The sequence below is a fragment of the Suillus paluster genome (assembly GCF_016628075.1).
Source record: "Suillus paluster strain FC165 chromosome Unknown EDB91scaffold_9, whole genome shotgun sequence".
Lineage (NCBI taxonomy): Eukaryota > Fungi > Basidiomycota > Agaricomycetes > Boletales > Suillaceae > Suillus > Suillus paluster.
Window position 1 is genome coordinate 230,778 of NW_024537569.1, and position 18,370 is coordinate 249,147.

Consider the following 18,370-nt stretch of genomic DNA (forward strand, 5'->3'; position numbering starts at 1 on the left):
TTTCAAACAAAGGGACAATGACCAGGAATGGCAACTGCACCTGAGGTGGCACCGACTTGATTGTCACAATTTAGAATCTAGATGAACAAGTGCGGGATGCCTGGGCCAGGTGGCGAGGTCGCCCTGATCGTGTAGGGCAGAGCTGATAACGATGATTAAAACTAGTGTACGCTCTGAGAGCCCCAAAATGACAAGGTAACCAACGACCGAAAAATTACAATGGCATGCAAGGCGAAATATTGACAGGCCAACGAGAACAAGGTAGAACAACCGCCAGCAAAAGGAACATGGGCCACAGCAGTGACCAACCGATTAATATTTGGATGGCGTGGAACTCATAGAAATTCGAGTCCCAGAAAAGCAAGCGAGTAAAATACAGGACGCAGTCTACTAAGAATAAATCGGAACGGTATCAGAGGGAAAAACAAGGCGATCAGCATTAGCAGATACATAGTACGAACTACACTTCAAGCGGCAGCGGGAGCAACGGCACTGCTCGCAGTGTAATCCTAACAGATCTATATCAATGACGATCCAAGGACGAGGTGCAAAGACAAACCTCCATCTCTGCATCAAGGTCGGCGACGCTCTTCTGAGGCCTCTCATTAGCCTTCCTTCCACGACCTCTTCCACGACGAGCGCCACGCGCGGCAGGCCTACGCATTGATAAGACAACGTGATCTCAGCAACCTTGCTGTACGCACCTGGCACCCCGAGCTTCTGGAGCTGCTGCTGCTGCAGAAGGGGCAGGAGCAACACGCGACACGAGCGAAGCAGGTGGGGCAGGACGAGCGGGGTCGACAACGATTTCAATCTTCATCGGGCGTTCTGCACAGTTGACGTGCGAGTGGTGCGATTGGAAAAGAGATAGACATTCGTTAGCCGGCTGTGCTTTCAGCGAGGAAGCAAGCAAAAGGGGACGGATACGATGATCATGCCACTGTCCAAACCGTTACCGAGAACCTTGCCGACTCTGTCCTCCTCGAATATGCCGCGACAGCTGAGGCTTGCGCGCGAATGGCCGCCCTGAAATTGGTCAAGGGATGAAGCTTTGGAGTACCTCCCCGCCCGTAACTCCACAATACTTGCACCGGCCTGAAACCCAATCCCGAGACTGAACCATGAGGAATGACGTGCAATGCGAGGGCACCAGAATTGCAAGCTCGAAGGATGACAAGCCTTCGAACCAGCCCGCAATCTGGCACGCACCTCAAGGGTGTCAAGGCTGCAAGCACAAGACTCTGCCACCAAAGAGTCTTGTGATCTCGCATTTAGGCGTGTCCGCTACACATGCACGTCGTTTTGGCAGGGCCAAACAGAGAACCAGCGACAACGAAGCTCCGTAACGGATGAAGGGCTCTTGGGGGAGACAAGGAAAGGAGATAAGAAAGCAGGCGATACTAACTCCCATCGATCAATCGGTTGTTATACTGCTGGTAGGCCTTTGTGCCGTCGCCCTTCCGTTGGAATTGAACCGCTGCGACACCTTTTGACCGTCCAGCGCTGTCATAGTGCAAAGTGACATCACGAAGGGGTCCGACGGTAGAGTGGAAGAGATCCTACGACCATGGTTAGTGAATTCAGTAAGGCCGCCAAAAGTAGAACACACCTTGATTTGAACTTCATTGACGTCTGTTGGTAGGTTGGAAACAATGATTTTGTCGGCAGGTTGCGCAGGGGTTGTGCCTGCGGCTTTAATAGCGCCGGTAGTGGCAGCACGGGTGGCGGGGTGGGCACCAGTGGTTCCAAGAACTTGGGCCTTGGCTGATGCACCTGCGCGACGGCCAGCACCACCACGACGGGCGCCCTTGGGGCGAGAAGCAATGACCTAAACGTTGTGATTTGCATGAAGCGCGGCGGGAAAATTTTGCAAGTCAACACCAACCTCGTCAAGCGATTTGTCCATTATTTTCAATTTGTAGGGAACGCGTGAATTATTGTCGGGGACGATTACCGCTGTTTAAGAGCCTTTACAACAAAGGTAGACGTGGTAGGTGGTGATGGCAAAGGGGCGACGCGAGGCGACCCTAACACAGCAGGTGCCCGTTATATAAGGCTTCGGAGTTTCAAAGTTCTCAACTCAGCGTGATCCTTTGCTGTGGCTGGCTGTGTCACTTTCTGATCAAGAAGATCATCGCCTGTAAGGTTCTCGAAAATATGTCCAGAGGACGTGGCGGTGGACGAGGTGGTGGAAGGGGCGGCTTTAGAGGCGGTGGTGGTGGCTTCGGGGCAGGGAGCATGCCTCCCATGGGTCTCACATTTGCAGACATACAAGCTATGTCCAGGGAAGGAGACGCCTTGTACCCAGTGCGGTGCATTTAATCCTGTAACGTCATAATGTGCAATCTCATTTTTATTCGAACAGCCATTGGATCCTCTACCTGTCCTCACCGATTATTCTGCAGACGAGAAACGGATCTGCGATCTGCAAACAGGATTTGTTACCCGTTTACGGAAATCAGCCTACTATGTAGTCGAAACGTTGAAGTCAAACGGTTTGAGTGGTCGTAAGTAGTTGATGAATTGGTACTCAATGCCTTTGCTTTGCAGACTTGGAGCGTTACTCTGATAAATATCGCCAGAGTCCCGCCTCTCAGCCTACGCTCAAACGGAAGGACCTTCATGCTCCTTTTTTTCCCTCAGAGATATTCGAAGGTTATTTTAATCCAAAACGAAAACGCAAGGGTCAGTCAATCCGCCTTCATTTCATTCTGTTGCTAACTGGACCGGCAGTTGAAAAGAAAACGACCACAAAACGCCTCAATCTTGATGACTTAGAGGAGGATGCTGAGGACCAAGTATGTCGCGACTTCAGATATAAACGTGCTTGCGTCAATAAACTTTTCAGGAGAAGTCAGGTGATGAACGTTCAGACGCTGGATCTCAGCCTGTCGACTCAGACTACGACGTCGACGAGGAATATGACAACGATTACGCGGAGAACTATTTCGATAATGGTGAAGGAGATGATATGGACGGTCTTGGAGACGGCGGGGGAGGAGATGATGGCGGTGGCGGAGGTAAGAGTATCCCGTATACTCTTCCTGCACTTTTGAATTCACAAACAATGGCATCCACTACAGGCGACTATGACTAGGAGTATACTTCTATGTATCTCCTGAGTACCCAAGGACCTGCGGTGCAGTGACCTAACTTCACAAAAGTGATATGTAGGCAGGCATAATCGGCCCTTCTGGTCTTCGTCCTATCCCAACGGCGCCGCCCGGCATCCCTTCCTACATCGCAAATAATGCATACGTCGCCTTAAACACGATTCCAGTGCGATAGTTGGCTTCTTATCATTTTTAGGCTCCAGGGACTATAGATCCAATTCGAATATTCCCTTCCTCGCGCGGTATCACGCATTAACCATGATACAATAAAATATGGATTTCTCGTTACTGAGACAACCTCAGAGCGGTAAACGTGAACTGATGGATGCCAAATTTCGGCGCCACGGATCGTCGTTGTCGTGTAAGTATGAACATTGATTGAGCAATGAACGGACACGGTGATTATATTTGAAAAAAATAGACCAGTCATCGGAGGTCATGGGTCTTTGAAATTCCTGCCAAATGGAGTGAATTTGTATACTAGGAGTCGAGCTAGAGCTAGAGTTTGACTGACGAATTTTTTGTTGTCCTGTTTTCATAGGCTTTGTGGGAGACATCTGATAAGTGGTTCAAACCTACTTAGGTGCCGCTACAAAAGATGTAATGCAGGTTCAGCGAGTGACTTGCACGTCAAAGCAAGTGCTAGGAGTGTCGTTCTCATAGACATCGATCCCTGATCCATCACCCACGGGTGTACTCACGAAAGCCGGCTAGCAGTACTAAGAGGCATGTTAGGAGGGGCAACCAGGCGGCCAAGACAGGATGGGGGAAGCACCGCTTTCGCCGTCAGCACCTTGAGGTAAGTAAACTTCATATTGATGCTCAATGCTTTCGGCCTCCATACTTGTGACAGGAGGTTCAAAGGAATCGCGAATCCAGGATTCGGAGCCTCAACTAGGACAACTAATCGGTTGCACAGCTACATCTGTTCGTAACAGCGAAGATTCCGAAGAAGACGTCCCGGAATACGGCACCTCCGTCACGGTCGGCGTCACGATTGATTTCGACCTGGGCAACTACAAAGTCTCAAATCGTCTTTTTCACGTCACACCATCTGTCTCGCGTCCGCGCCAGCTTGACCCTGCGCGCGAAATATGTGGCGCCTTGAACAATAACAGGACAGTTCGTTCGTTCGGGAAAAGCAGCTACAAAGAAGATGCGATGTAGTCTCATGGCAGACTGGCAGTTCACTTCCATGGGGGAATCTCCGGCGTTTAGAAAGTTCGTACGAGTATTGGATATCCCCCGGGCCTACGTACAGCTTTGTTAAAGCAAGCTTCGGTATTGATTTTTGTGTCACGTGACGAGGTCGCGTCGCGAGATATAAAACAACCTAAGGGTTAGTAAATTTCACGAACCATCAACGAACACCCATCTCGCCGAGCGAGCCCACCACACTCTTTTATTTTAAATATGCAGCTTATTCTTCCCATCCTCTCCTTTCTCCTGGCGCCGGTCGCCACAACTGCCTGCGAAGGTGCCTGCATCAGCGATACCACCAACGAATACCTAAGGCGTTATACGAACCCCGTGCTCACGAGCCTTCAGAAGATGGAAAGTACATCTCAACTCATCATCGTTCTCCAGTCAGACTTATTAGATGGCACGCACAGGCGAACCAGATCAGCACGCAAGTCGTTCCCACTGGAGGCCGTAGAGAGAACCCTATCGAGTACTTCGCCCCCGTCTTGGAAGCCTACAACCTCACCGCCTATGCCAGCCTCGAGAGGGCCATATTCCCAGGTTACTTCCATGGCAAGTGTCAAGACGCAAACGGTGTGAACCCACCCGGATGCCCAAACCCCGACTGTCCCAAAGTCTGCGGCACGCCCGGCTCCATGGTCCACTTCTACCCCACCCTCATCAATATCATATTCAACGACATAACTAGCTTGCTCGTCAACCACACTACACCGGGGTGCAAGCAGTACAACCAGGTACAGCAGATGGTTATGGCGGATGTCAACAAGGGACAGAGGAAACGCATGGAGAACCTGTCGCGCATCATGCCGCTGCGCAGTCACGCAGCGATAGAGGCGAGGACCACTCAGAAGAGTCAGCAAGGCCTGAAGAAGATCATGAAGGGCATGCGGTCAACCATGTCGCAGACATGCGGGGGGCCAAATCTAACGTTGTGCAGTTGGGATCAGTCTATGAAGGAGTTCATCTTGCAGTTCCCTTGATACATGTTTCGCGCACACACTACTCATATCGTACACTGCTAGAAGCGTTGACGTCTCTGGTGATAGTTAGTGTTACAGTCAGTCAGTTGTATTTCACCCTATGGCCTAATCAACTTCAGAACATCGCTCATGACGCCTATAGCCGTGACATCATTGCCAGCGCCAGCGCCTTGGACAATGAGGGGTCTTTTCCCGTAGCGTTCGGTGTGGAACATAATAATATTGTCCGATCCTCCCAACGAGGTTGCGAACTGGATGAGTTTTCGGGTATCTGAAAAGTTGATCAGAATGAAATATGCTTATAAACTCATCATCGACGCACTTCGCCAACTCGGCTTTTACGATTTTATTTTTCACATCGACAACGCCGACGTAGCGGAGGACACTGCCCTCCTTCGAAGCCTGCTTCACGCATCTGTGCAAAATGCGAGTCTTGCTCGGGAAGCCACTTCATAAACTCGTCCCCGTTGGAAATAGCGCTCGCAGGGGCGTCCTGGATCAAGGAAGTGGTCTCCACAGACTGGTACCCAGTGCAAAAGCGGGAAATTTCCTTGCTCGTCCTTCATCTCTGGAATGATACGCGCGAGGATGGTCAATTTCCGAGCGACGTCTGCGCCATTCAGATCATCTGCCGGGTTGGGTTCCTGACGACTGGCGTTTGAGAACTACGCAAACAAGTAAAGTAAGTAAGCCATACCGTGTATCCCTGTGCTCGGGCTCCTTTGACTATCGAGGAGAAGCTTTCGTCGCTTCCTTCCACCGAGGAAAAGTTGTTGAAAATATAACTCATGGTCCCTGAGAACACACCCTCGATCTTGACCACCTGATCGCACGTAGAATCAGCAGCCATCCATCGCACCACCCAACCAGGCCAAGCGAAGACTCACTTTATCCCCCGTCTCCACCAGATCCCTCAACGTCGATATGATAGGCAACCCAGCACCCACCGTCGACTCATGCAAATACCTCCCACTCCTACTCGCCTCTACAATACCCTTATACAACCCTACATCCCCCGAAAACGCCTTCTTATTCGGCGTGATCACATTAATCCCCGCACTCAACAACTCAGGGTACATCTCCGCAACATCCTGCGAAGACGTATTATCGATGAACAAAGCCTTTTCGCCCTGCTTCACCAGCTCTTGCAGCGTGTTTTTGAGCGCGGGGAGGTCGACGGGCGTTTCGCTGGCCTTGAGGGCGTCTTTCCATGTTACGGGGTTGATGCAGACGTCTTTGGTGCACGTGAGCATGCGTTTGGAGGAGGTGAGTGCTACGAGTTGGAACCCGTAGATCGGGTTCGCAATCATCTGTTGGACAACTTGGGTCCCGACCCCGCCGACGCCTACGACGGCGACGTGTAGGTGCTTTCCGGGTTCCATTTTCTGTGCGTCAGTGGTGTAAGAATAGGAAATGCGTGTACGATCACAGAGGTTTCTTGGAAAGATAAGATATCGATATCGATCGCTGGATCTGCTTGCCAACACTGACCAGCGTGTTTGCATGACTCAGTTTGTTACCCTAAAACATCAAGCTGGAGCAACCGAGCTATTCAAGCGGCCGTCGAAAGGTTTACGTTCTTTTACGTCCCCTCAATGCCCAAAAGTCAATAAAGGTCTATTGCAGAACACAATAAGGAGTGTACGGTTTGATAGATGTATAACGAGTGAAAGTATAAGTACTGCATCTTAACGGCGCATCAAAAATGCACAGGCGCGAGCGGGATGGGAGGAAGGGGGGCATACGAAGCAGTGAGTATTTATATACATCCGCGCCTGTGTGACGTCTGAGTGGGAACATATGATAGAACTGCAACCAAAAGCGAGTCAACAAGAGAGCCCTAAAACCCAGGAGAAAGCAACGCACGCCCAGACAGATTATACACCGGAAAATCTTGTCGCATCATGAACAGAGAAGAAAAGTAAGGGGCATAAAAGAGCACGAATGCTAAGAAAATGAAGTGGCTATAGCACATTGGAAGAAAGTGAAGTCATGATGCGACGTGATAAGTCCGAAAATGTATGAGCCGAGTCAATATTGATACACCTTTGTGTTATCTGAAAAAAAGGAATCACTGCCGCCAGAATGAGATAAAAAGCGCGGCAGCGGGAAGGGGAGGATAGGAAATGGGAGAACAGTGAAAGAAGTGGAAAAAATAATAGATAACCCAAGCACCCAAGGAATCGAGCTAAAAACACAGGCGGGTGCCGGGAAAGTATAGGATACTAAAGCCAAACCCGAGAAATGAGAAATTGTTGGGGTAGAAGAAAATATGAAAATATCACAAGACGAGTCCCAAGATCCAAGAACACGCTGCGGGGCGGAAATACTAGGACCCCACGTGTGGACGCGAGGCCGATAGATAAATAAGCACGATCGGCTGGGAGGGGGAGGGGTGTGGCGTGACGTCATATACACAATACGTAGCGGATAACGCAAGGCTTGATGATAAGATTTTGTCGTTTATGTAGTGAATAGTCTGCGCCTTGCGCCGCCTTTTATACAAGCCCGGTCGGGCAACCGAGACTAATAAGAAAATGCCGATGCGATGTTGCGAAAGCATGATGATGAGGATTGAGCCGTGGTAGTGACACATTGAGGGGTGAAAAGAAATAGATGGAGAATGAACCGCCAGCGAGCGAGGTATGAATGTCGCCACTGATTGGTGACCCAGATGAAATACATCTGAGATAAGCCGTGAATGCGTCCTGTGCGGGTGACCATGACCGAAATAGACCGTATTATGTGACAAGCAATTCAAGTGCAGAGCGGCAAGTCTATTCGACAGGATGCCATAGAAACGTGGGAGCCAACAGCCCAAGAGAGAAAACCCCAGCGAAGATGATGCCGGATGGAAGATTTCGAAGGAATAATGATATCGGTAAAAGAGGTATAAGACACTGTGCGCCACGGAAGAGCTCGTCGGAAGCAGGGTGTACGTCGACTTTTGCGCGATGAAGGTGAATTAGGTTCAGTATACGTTCGAGAACATTCCGCGGCGAGAAGAGAGATTATGTCGGGGTTGAGGTGATATTAATCTAAGGGCTGTTCGCCAATACGAAAAATCTAAATCGTGGTTAAACGATGTGACGTTATCGACGAATTGCAATTGTTACCAACCTCTACACTTGATGAAATGCGCCGCTCAAAAAGCGGGTGGAGGTAACTCGTCGGGGCTTGGCGAGTTTTGGAAAACTGAACTTGCGAAGAACCCAGCCTTGTCCTTGCCGGCACGGGTGGCGCTCGGTCCAACTAACCCATGCTTCCTTGGCATGAAGCCAAACAATTTCTGCTGCTCTTCGGAAGCATCCGAAGTCGATGCCATGTCCTCGTCAAAGGACATGTGAAAAACACCCTCACTGGGAGTCCTATAATGCCTGTGGGTTGGAGAGGGAGTGTTGCTGTTTGAACGCCCACCAAATGGAAACCCTGCGATCGCATTGAGTGGCGCAGTGCGGGGACCTTCCCCAAAAGCAAGCTGCTGCCAGGTGGTGGCAGATCTCTCACGAGTGGGCGTTGAAGGAGGAGAGTTATCATCGACATCAGGTGGTGTCGTCACAGATCGGGAAATCTGTGACAGACCCAGCGGAAGCACGCCGTGCAGTTCGGAGTGGCGCAATAGATTGGCTGGGAGCCGAACGAGAGACATTAGGACGGATATGGTGAGTATTAGCTCGTGGCACAGGAACTGCCCGAGTGGCGGGGGTGGGTGTAGTAAGTTGCTGCGGAACATGACGTCGGCGACGAGTAGCAAGTTTTCCAGTCGGCTGAGAGGTCAGAGCAGGTGTCTGAGAGGAAGAATTCTTGGACGTCAAAGTCATGACTGTGGCTGAGTTTTCCGAATCAGAGTCAGAACTGACAACAAAGGGATCAAAAGAGTTGGATGCAGGATTGTTGTTACGATGGGTAAAAGTTTGCGTTAAAGATGTTGCACCCTCAGCCTGCGAGAGGAATAGGTGGTGAAGGTTGACGAATATTATTGCGTCGAGCTTGCGCATGAGAAGGGCTTCTAAGCGAACGAATAATGCCACTTAGAATGGTTGCTGGGAGCATATTGAAAGGGGTTAATGATTACCTTGTCGCTGCCTTATCTTTGGGTGCCTTGGATTGTCTACCTCGTGCGGACTTGTCCGGCGATGATGTAGCCGGACGAGCAGCGAGCTTCTTGCAATTCTCAACAGCATCAGAGTGAATTTTCGGCGCAGAAGGTTCATCGGATGAATGAACCTCTGGAATTGGAGGCTGTGTTGCACGGCCCTGTGACTGAGGAACGGGTTGTTTCGGCTTTGAAGACCGAATCTGTTTCTGATGATGACTCTGAGGCTGCTGGTTATGATTACGGGGAGTTGAAGGTCGCGAAGGCTGCTTTGAGATGAAAAGCAAACCAGGTGTTTTGGTTGCTTGAACTACGACTGCTGGAGGAGCCGAGGGATGACGACGATGGGATATGTTAGGCGACATGAAGGGCGGAGGATGTGGATTATGAACAAGGAGCATTTATGGAAGCGTAGGATGTTGAGCACGACGAGGAAGATGACGGCGACGACGACGACGACAGTGACGAGTTGGGAGGAATAAAAAACGAGGATATCGTGGGATGACTTGACTTGATCTTACGGTGGATGACACATGGAGCTCTTTTTGTTCTCCGACACCGCGCAGTTGTAACGCACTTCTATATTTAGTAATTATGTGACATTTTGATCATCTGAGTCTGAATATGGAAATTGTTTGTACATTGTTTGTGATCTTTGATGTTCTTGTGCCTTCTGTCCCGGTTAAGCTCGGTTCTTTGCGCAGACTATTGCCAAGATTACCACCGTAGATCCTCTATATCCGCGCATGCACCCGTGGCATATCGTCAGTTAGTCTCCTTTTTTTTCTTGTTGTTCTTCCACTTATTCTCCACCCAGGAGAACAGAACTTCGATGGCTTCTGTTCTCCCGCCCTTCTCAATTGTGTTTCCTGCGGTTCAGTACCCTTGTCTTCATTGTTAGTAGGCTAATACAATAACCTATAGCAAAAAGCGGTGAATATTGTCATTTTGATCTCCTAGACTACAATCACCCTGCACGCCGCTACCGCGCGCTTCCAGGCGCTTCCTCAGCCTTATACTTGCGTTTCATCCTGTACTGACGCAATTGCAACGTTGCTCACTCGAGGATGACCCACAAGAACAATTATATTATAGGCTGTACCCTTTGTGTACCCACACTCTGTACCTGCACCACCATTCTTATCATACCTTCCCTACCGCACCAGTCTCTCTATTCTCGTCCGTGCCTGTCCTGCCAGCTGTGGTCATATTTTACGGACACACCTTACCCGGTATCCCCTTTCAAGCCTCTCCTGTGGGGTCCCTTTACCTTTCCTAGACGCCTCATTGCACAGATCCGTCTCTCAAAGCCATTTCTGACTTCCATCATTATGAAATCTGCATGCATCAGCTGCTGATATCGGTGGAGCCCGTAGCGTAAGTACTTCCCCGCCGTTCGGATTTAATCAAATTACATGAACGGAGGCGACACACTCAAACCCTGCGATGCCCTCACCTATTTCTACCGCGTCTCCCCTGCAGATTTTAACAGCTACTTACGCCCAAATTTTCCCCCTGCTTCCTATCGGCCCACTTGATGATAAGATTCTTTCTTTCTCCGTAAATTCTGTGTTACAGCATCATGATAAGATTATACTACTCAGACTTCATATCTACTCAACGTCAATGACGCTAGCCGATCATGACCCTGCGTTCACGGCGATCTCATCCGAATTATCAAAAACGGTATGCTCTCTTGCGTTTTACAGTCACTGTAGGTGCGTCAAAAAACTTTAAAAAGTATCAAAAATCATCCGTCCAGTCCTAAGTGGGAAAGGAAGATTTGATCGCATCTCTGCATTAGGGAGAAAGGTAGGTCTAACTCAAGTCTATGAAATTCCGTGCGGATAGCAAAGTGGAGCATCTCCTTTGAGTCTGACGCCACAGCGCCGTCGAGTCTCGACCCTGGCTTGTCCCGTTTAAGGTATCTCTTGCCAGCTGGCAGCGATAGACAAAGTTCAGGGTGAGGCGTGAATACGACAGGTGACGTTGTGACGTTACGAGGCTGCGCGCGGACTTGTCAATGGCCGGGGGGAGAAACATGTTTTGTTCTAAGACTCCTCTCGAGTATGTCGTTTGTCCTGCAATGCGGGTCGATGAGGATCAATTACGCGAGAGATTCCAGAACCAATGTTGTGATATAAGTTACCCACTATGAAGCCTCACAATCACTGCATTGGTTCTGGATCCTGGCCGGGTCAAGACATATCCGAGCATGAGGACTAACGACAATAAACCCACGAGTCGACAGCTTGGCAATGATCAACATCTCAAGCAACACAGCAAAGATCCATTAACAAAATCGTCTATGATGTCTACATATCTACAATTCATCATGCGGATGCTGAAGGTCCTCACCATCCGAAGCACCCCCAACGTCATCGTCGTTCGCTGGCTTCGCCGATCCAACATTCGCAATAACATCCGACCGAGCGGTAGCAACACTCGAATGAATCTTTCCTTCTGCAGCCAACCTGCCCGCGAACTGCGCAATCTCGTTGTCGTATTCCTCCCATTCAGGGATACGTCTTGCACGAGATAATTTTGGTTCTTTCTGTGGAAGCCAGATATGCGTCAGATGGATTGCTGGCAACGTCTGATAGGACTGACCGTAAGGGGGTTCTGGCACAAGTCGATGGTTTTGGCACGATGGAGACGATCTGCGCTGCCTGCATATAGTGGTTAGATCGTTAAGGGAGAGGTCTAGAGTGAGGTCGATAACATACACCAGGTTTCACACTACATCAGCCACATCATCAGTATTAGATCGAGACCACTCAAGCCAAGTTCACATACCCAAAGCCAGTCTTCATGAAGAGAGAACTAGCAACCATCAATGTCCTGCATCACTCATTAAAACAATTTCCGACTCACTATTGGGACGTCTCTTTGGATATTATTCGGCAGATCTTCGCTTGCGTTAGCACGGGCCTCCTTGAAACTCGCACAACTTACCTTGGTCCAAGTTAGCAAGCGAATTTGGATCAGCCGAAAGCATCTGGTATTGTCCACGGAGGATGTCCTGAAACAAAAACGTCACCAAAACTCCTCGGACACGGTGAAGAGCCAACGTACACCCGCGGCCATCTAAAGTCCATCAATAAGGGATCGTCACAGAAGTAACTCACATACCTGGCGGAAACGGACAAGATCTACGACATACAAGGCACTGGGGAAGCGTCAGATCGATCCAACGTGCAACCACATGAACGCACCTGATGTGATATGGAAGACCACCCAAGAAGTCTTTCCAATACCCAGTTTTCCAAAACCGGAAACCTTCCATCTCATAGTTGTCATTGCCCATAGGCGTATAACCATATGGTGCACCGTGCAAGTCGAGGTCAACCAGTTCTTGCAAATCCGCGCGGACAATTTGGTCCGCGTCGACAAAGATGACTTTATCGAGGTCCATGGGAAACAGAACATCGAGGAAAAGAATCTTGTATGCCCAAATAATGCGCTGCTTTTCCTTCTGGGCGCGGAGCCAAGAGGGCCATTTATAAGTCACAAGCTCATACTGGAAGCCGTATTCTTCGGCCATGTGTGGTATGAATTCCTGTAATACGACAATGAGGCGTGTTGCAAGTGATACCGCACGTCAACTGACCAAGAAAGAAGGCGATAGGAAATTCTCAATGAACCAGAATTTCACAGTACTTTTGGTGTTTCGCAGGACACTAAGAATCATGATGGAAGCGAAACGCTGGAAACGAAGAACTGTTGGAGGCATGGAGCTTGGTAGACGGGGAAAGGGAACGCACCTCATAGAGCAGTCCAGAAGCAACGGTGAAGATGTTGATGTCCGCTTGCTTGGCCGCCGTCTCCACGACTTCAGTCGTGCTCTTACTTTTTGATGTGAAAAAAGATGAAACCCTGTGGTGAAACTTCAGGACCAACGATAGCGGCAAGAAAAGAAAAATCGCCCACTTTGACAAAATACCGCCTATCATTTGGGAATGGCCTGAGCGTTGCGGTAGTCCCCCCAGCACATCCACCTTCTCCATACCCGGCTTCCGCGAGAGTCTGGGGTACAGCGTCAGTCCTTCAAAACTCATCACAGTCAACTCCTCTCCAGAATCTTCCACGGAGGGACTATTCCACCCCTCACTGCCCACGCTGGCCATTTCATACACCTCACGGCCACCTCCCTCGCGAATACCAAGCTTGAACGTTCCTGGACGCGCTTTGAACTGCAAGTACCCAAGATTCGCAACCACCTGAGTGTCGTCGACTACGGACGGAGTATGATTGGCAGTAGATGATGAAGTGGTAAGTTGGAGCTGTACGCCTCGAGGGGGGCTATTGGACTGTGTTTCCCGTGCATGCCCTTCAACGACAAGGTAGTCAAGCGAGAAAAGAGCATGAAGACCGTCAGGTGGGAGTGTGCTTGGCTGGATGTTGTCGAGGTCATAGAGCGCCTCTCGTGGGCGAACGAGCCACGAGGGGGGAACGTCCATGCTAAGGGTATATATCGGGTCTACGGACAGCCTATTGAAGGTTACTTGCACCGGAATCTCGTTGCTGGACTGCTCCTCAGTGCTATCACAAGCAGAAAAACAAGCCACCTACCCTTTGTTATCATATTGTACGTGAGGCTCGACGCTATATCGGTAAAATCGTTTGAGCGGGATCTGTGAATCCAGTCAGTTGTGCCAAGAACAATCCAAAAGATTTTGCATACTTCGGAATGTAGGGCTGGATTGAGGCGCAGTTCAAAGTACACCTCCGGGAAGAGTTCCTCGTGTTTCTATTGTCGCCTTCATTAACTTGACGGTCTTATGGTCCGAGATTGTGACGTACCTCCAAGATTGCGATCCACTTCTGTGCTCCTTCACTCAAGGGATCAAGGAGCAGTACAAGGTGCGTCAGTGCGTTCTCTCGATCACCAAATTCAAATTTCCTGCAAACAGAGATATTCAGTCAACATGCCATTTCAACGCTGCACGCAGGTGAGAGAAAACACATACGTGTAGTTGCCGGATAAGAGTCTGTAATTCCTGGTTCTAGGTCTCGGCGCGCTGTCGAATAATCCAGCCTCACTCGGATCTGGCTGCTGATCTGCATAGATTATCGATGATGCCATCGATATGATATTTGCATATGCGACTCTGTTCACAAAATCAATATCAGAACCCGAAAGTGGCAGAGATCTAGACGGTAGACGACCCACGTATCAAGCTCTGTACCGTCAGTAAGAACATCCTCAATAGCTTGCACCACACGCCTGACTCGCTTCTTCATTTCATACGTCTCCAGCGTCGCAAAGTCTTCCGACACGAACTCCGAAGCAGGACCGATAGGACCGATGAGCTATGCATGAGGTTTTACTGTCCACGTTCAATTGAAACAAGACTGAACCACGTACTCGGCCATTGACAAGGATGGCTTGTTCTCCAGGCTGGAGACCCGCCTCGCGCGCGAGAAGACGACTCGTGGTCAGAAACGCTGTGTGTGCTTGCGAATCCAATTGCAACCGTACTCCTTCGGCAATAAACAGTTGTGCAGAGTCTTGCGTTTCTAAATCATCAAGCGCTCGTCGTAACACATCGGGAGAGAGCTCCCCAAGGTCGCTTGTCGACCCAACACTCGCAAAGAAGGATGACACTTTACCGCCAGCTGAGCCAATAGCGGGGTTATGCAGGAATGTGACGCGTGATTGTGCCTCCTTTCTCTGCACATGGATGAGCACGAAAGTGGACGAAGATACAGATGACTCACAGAAACGAATGCCACAGCCTCCCGGACCAGTGCTTGTCCCTCAGCCGAATCCAAATCGGCAATGACAGCCATGCTCATTGGTGTCCTCTCGGCATCTGAACCGCGGGACAAAATTAGCGATGTCTAAACTGGACGTGTAAGACGCAAAGATTTACCCGATGTCACCCATGCGCATGTGAGCGGGTTCCATCCCGTACGCTTTCTCACATCGCCAAGATCAAACATTTTTAGGTTCCCAGCACTTGACGAATGAGCATGCACTGAAGATGGTGCCTTGCTGAAGATGTACGGATTCCGGCTCGAGAATGTTGTAGGGAAATCGTAAAAGAACGTTGATATGAGCGGTACGGAGGCACTGGTCAGCTCTCCCAGGTAGACCTAAAGGATGGGAGGTAAGTAAACGAGACGGCCAATCAGATAGCGAGGTCAGGGGGGAAATTGAAATACTTACTAGTTCCTGTAGTAACTGCAACTGCCCAACCGCCTCGTTCTGCAAGTCTCGTAAGAAATTATCCCCCACTTCATGCCACCTTCCGTTCACAAACCCTTCCCCATCCTTGCCGCTCACACCAAGCCTCTTCATCCACCCCCTTGCGCTCTCAACAGCTTCTTCAACGCTGGGAAACTTCCCGCTGCCAATGTCCGCAAAATTATCTGATGCTCCAAGAGCGTTGAATGCTGCATGGACAGCACTCCAGGACAGAGCAGGGAACTCCTGCTGCGTATGCGCAGTGGATAACTATGGGAGAGGATCGTCAAGTGATTTAGAATGAGAGCAGAGTGAAGGTCATACAGAGCGGAAAAATGAAGCTACTTCTGGACGACTGAATTTCTGTGCAACGTAATAAATAATTCTCGCCATTTTAAGGCCTATCCGAGCATGACAATGAGTATTGTTGTTGAGAGAAAATAGTACGTACCATCCCCGTCGTTGGCAAAAACTGGAACGATTCCCCACCTGACAGGAAACCCGCGGGCGACGATGCCATCCACTTGACTTGCAATGAGGGGAAAGAAACGCGGCTGCGAAAAGTCAAGAGCGAGGACAACATTAATGATGTTGGCCCGCAAACGCAAGTGAGGGCTAAAAAGTTGAGTGGGACGCAAGTGAAGGAGCTATGTAACACAAATGAAACAAAGTGAGCATGCATAAAATACACCACAAATGTGCGCATATACCGACCTGTGTCAAGTCTGTCCCCCAGCCAGCATATTTCGTGTCGTCCTCGATATCATTCCACCATACTATAACGCCACCCCCCTCAAGCCTATCCGAAGAGTCAACCAAGCCGTCGAGGAGGTCATCCCACTTCGGAGGGATATCATATGTCTTCTGTGCTTCAATAGAAATTTCTGCTTCAGCATCGTTCTCGGTGTCCGTGCCCAGAACCTCTTGGACAAAGCGCTTGGCTGAGCCCAACGTCGTGCCTCTCTTGACTTTCAATTTCGACGGAGGTGAGTCGAACGCACCCGAATGCACCGGGTGCATGACAAACTCTATGGCCTGCGCCCGCGACATACCAAGTTCGACGAGGGAGCGAATAAGAGCGCGTTCTCGCGCAAAGTTGCGTAGAAGCCTGAACTTAGATCAGAACAGAGAACAGAATTTCAGAACGCGACGCAAGAGGCGGCGGGAGAATAAAGGAAGAAAGCAAAGGCAGCAAACCCACCCAAATATCCCAACTTCACCCTCTAGCACCCTTCCATTAACCCATACCATGTTCACACCCATCATTGCCTTTCCCCAGTTGTCTTGCACTTCGTCTCGTATTGTGTCCGGCACACTAACTTTGCGCGCAAGTGGAGCTGCATAGTGCGGAAAATTTGTAGACAGGGCATACAACACATTCAGCGGGGTGAGCGATTTGTCCGATAAGCATGAAGAGACGATTGGCGGGAGGGACGTGGGGTTAGAAATGAGAGCCAGGAAAGACGCTGCTTTGACGCCGAGGTCTACGTCATACGAGATGAGCGCTGGGTAATATGAAAATATGAAAAGTGCACTACCTTGAATTTCCTCTTTACTCAAAGGATTGTTTCCGGCAACTTTCTCCTCCATTTCGCTATCAATGTAAGGCATGGACTCAAATATACAGCTCAGTACGTCTTCTTCGATTCCTTCTTGACCCTCCTTGTCATGGAAACCGTCCTGGGAGGTAGAAGCACGCTTCCGGTCGTCCACAGCGAGATAATCCATCTTCTTCAAGTCCAGTGCAACGCCGTACCCGGATAAATATGGTTCATCTGTTGCAATAATAGGCCGAGCCCATCGTAGCACGTACTCCACGTCAGGATTGAAAGAGAGTAGTGCGCCGTGTAGTGATTTGAATTCAGGTGACATAGGATCGGCGTAGTGTATTGCTGTCCATCTGGGGGCATCGAGTGAGGGCTGAAGAGGTGGAGTATGATCTGTTTGGAGGTGCTTTATTTTTGGTTGGGACTCGGAATCCGAGGCGGCAGCAGAAATCTCGACGAGACGCTCGAGTTCTTCTGCATTGCATGCAATATTTCCATACCAATCTACCCAATCTTCGCATCCTGCTCTTCCACTTTCATGTATGTGCTGTGCAGCAAGCTTTGGACTTGCAACGTGTAAAGCTAGCCCAACATTCACAGCAGCCGTCTCCGGAGGCAGAAGGTAAATTTTAGCGAGATCTAAGACGGCCTTATGCGATTCTTCTGGGGTTGTGGGTTTCAGCGGGAGCGGAAAATGATTAAGGAGGGAAAATAGGTGACCGGGAGAGGCAAGGGCCAGGGTTTCTCTGTAGTAAGTCACATATGATATTAGCTGGTGTTAGCTGCACCCGAGAGTCGAATAGTTCGAACTTACAATGCCTCAAGTAATGGATCTGCGGCACTGAAAGATGAACGCAAAGATACACTGACTGGGGGCGACGCGCTGGAAACAAGCAACGCGCATCCAAGGACAACAAGTGCGCCAGAACGCATTACTGCTGACTCGTACCACCTAGTACTTGAGCCAAACCGTTGCAAAATCTATCTTCTAAATATCGATACTCAGCTTGCGTTGCTTGACTGGGGACACTGACACTGACACGCAGTACTAATACACATCACCACGTGACTATTGTAGGTGCTTGTTTTCTAATATTTAGATTTGGCCTAAAATGTGTTCGCAACGGAACCGGTCTCTTCCCCGCGCTCTTCCGAGACATAGACTCAAGTATCAAAATACGGTCAGGGACTTTTCAGCGGGTACTTACCGAGGTAAACCTTTTTAGTACTGACGCTAGATC

At 49.7% G+C, this 18,370-nt stretch overlaps 6 protein-coding genes across 6 annotated transcripts; 2 read left to right on the forward strand and 4 right to left on the reverse strand.

The window, feature by feature from the left end:
* Positions 1–467: 467 nt before the first annotated feature.
* Positions 468–1,906, reverse strand: EDB91DRAFT_1235683 (uncharacterized protein; the record flags this gene model as incomplete). Its single annotated transcript, XM_041321346.1, has 6 exons — positions 468–509; positions 560–656; positions 705–828; positions 1,406–1,559; positions 1,610–1,828; positions 1,886–1,906. 6 exons carry the CDS (start codon positions 1,904–1,906, stop codon positions 468–470), a joined length of 657 nt encoding a protein of 218 aa, XP_041180636.1.
* A 122-nt stretch (positions 1,907–2,028) lies between these two features.
* On the forward strand, positions 2,029–3,566 carry EDB91DRAFT_1113322 (DNA-directed RNA polymerase III, subunit Rpc31). Its single transcript, XM_041317844.1, has 6 exons — positions 2,029–2,307; positions 2,366–2,495; positions 2,551–2,685; positions 2,734–2,798; positions 2,849–3,020; positions 3,084–3,566. The coding sequence occupies exons 1-6, from the start codon at positions 2,158–2,160 to the stop codon at positions 3,095–3,097; spliced, it is 666 nt and encodes a 221-aa protein (XP_041180637.1). The 5' UTR covers positions 2,029–2,157; the 3' UTR covers positions 3,098–3,566.
* Positions 3,567–4,526: 960 nt separating this feature from the next.
* EDB91DRAFT_1079301 (uncharacterized protein) lies at positions 4,527–5,296 on the forward strand (the record flags this gene model as incomplete). Its single annotated transcript, XM_041315114.1, has 2 exons — positions 4,527–4,671; positions 4,701–5,296. The coding sequence occupies 2 exons, from the start codon at positions 4,527–4,529 to the stop codon at positions 5,294–5,296; spliced, it is 741 nt and encodes a 246-aa protein (XP_041180638.1).
* A 98-nt stretch (positions 5,297–5,394) lies between these two features.
* On the reverse strand, positions 5,395–6,801 carry EDB91DRAFT_1235685 (homoserine dehydrogenase-domain-containing protein; the record flags this gene model as incomplete). The annotated part of the gene is made up of 6 exons (XM_041321347.1): positions 5,395–5,547; positions 5,615–5,698; positions 5,755–5,940; positions 5,994–6,119; positions 6,184–6,733; positions 6,782–6,801. The coding sequence occupies 6 exons, from the start codon at positions 6,799–6,801 to the stop codon at positions 5,395–5,397; spliced, it is 1,119 nt and encodes a 372-aa protein (XP_041180639.1).
* Positions 6,802–8,441: 1,640 nt separating this feature from the next.
* On the reverse strand, positions 8,442–9,793 carry EDB91DRAFT_1235686 (uncharacterized protein; the record flags this gene model as incomplete). The annotated part of the gene is made up of 3 exons (XM_041321348.1): positions 8,442–8,867; positions 8,944–9,305; positions 9,412–9,793. The coding sequence occupies 3 exons, from the start codon at positions 9,791–9,793 to the stop codon at positions 8,442–8,444; spliced, it is 1,170 nt and encodes a 389-aa protein (XP_041180640.1).
* A 1,549-nt stretch (positions 9,794–11,342) lies between these two features.
* EDB91DRAFT_1113335 (glycosyltransferase family 24 protein) lies at positions 11,343–18,146 on the reverse strand. The gene is made up of 27 exons (XM_041317845.1): positions 17,944–18,146; positions 17,121–17,875; positions 16,784–17,066; positions 16,297–16,690; positions 16,034–16,229; positions 15,907–15,983; positions 15,565–15,852; positions 15,269–15,491; positions 15,114–15,208; positions 14,761–15,066; positions 14,566–14,705; positions 14,363–14,503; positions 14,196–14,295; positions 14,077–14,142; positions 13,965–14,026; positions 13,323–13,916; positions 13,157–13,268; positions 13,003–13,098; positions 12,608–12,951; positions 12,525–12,561; positions 12,468–12,479; positions 12,348–12,414; positions 12,267–12,301; positions 12,189–12,215; positions 12,119–12,131; positions 12,003–12,061; positions 11,343–11,946 (listed from the first exon to the last, which is right to left on the reverse strand). Exons 1-27 carry the CDS (start codon positions 18,060–18,062, stop codon positions 11,716–11,718), a joined length of 4,872 nt encoding a protein of 1,623 aa, XP_041180641.1. The 5' UTR covers positions 18,063–18,146; the 3' UTR covers positions 11,343–11,715.
* Positions 18,147–18,370: the final 224 nt, after the last annotated feature.

Bases quoted from the DNA above. Each gene is read 5' to 3' on its own strand.
- EDB91DRAFT_1113322 (XM_041317844.1), top strand. From the start codon at position 2,158: ATGTCCAGAGGACGTGGCGGTGGACGAGGTGGTGGAAGGGGCGGCTTT. The intron at 2,308-2,365 runs GTGCGGTGCATT...TTATTCGAACAG, and splicing joins AAGGAGACGCCTTGTACCCA to CCATTGGATCCTCTACCTGT. The intron at 2,496-2,550 runs GTTTGAGTGGTC...TTTGCTTTGCAG, and splicing joins CGAAACGTTGAAGTCAAACG to ACTTGGAGCGTTACTCTGAT.
- EDB91DRAFT_1113335 (XM_041317845.1), bottom strand. From the start codon at position 18,062: ATGCGTTCTGGCGCACTTGTTGTCCTTGGATGCGCGTTGCTTGTTTCC. The intron at 17,067-17,120 runs GTAGTGCACTTT...CGTATGACGTAG, and splicing joins GAGTAAAGAGGAAATTCAAG to ACCTCGGCGTCAAAGCAGCG. The intron at 15,492-15,564 runs GTAAGTATTTCA...CCCATCCTTTAG, and splicing joins TGCAGTTACTACAGGAACTA to GTCTACCTGGGAGAGCTGAC.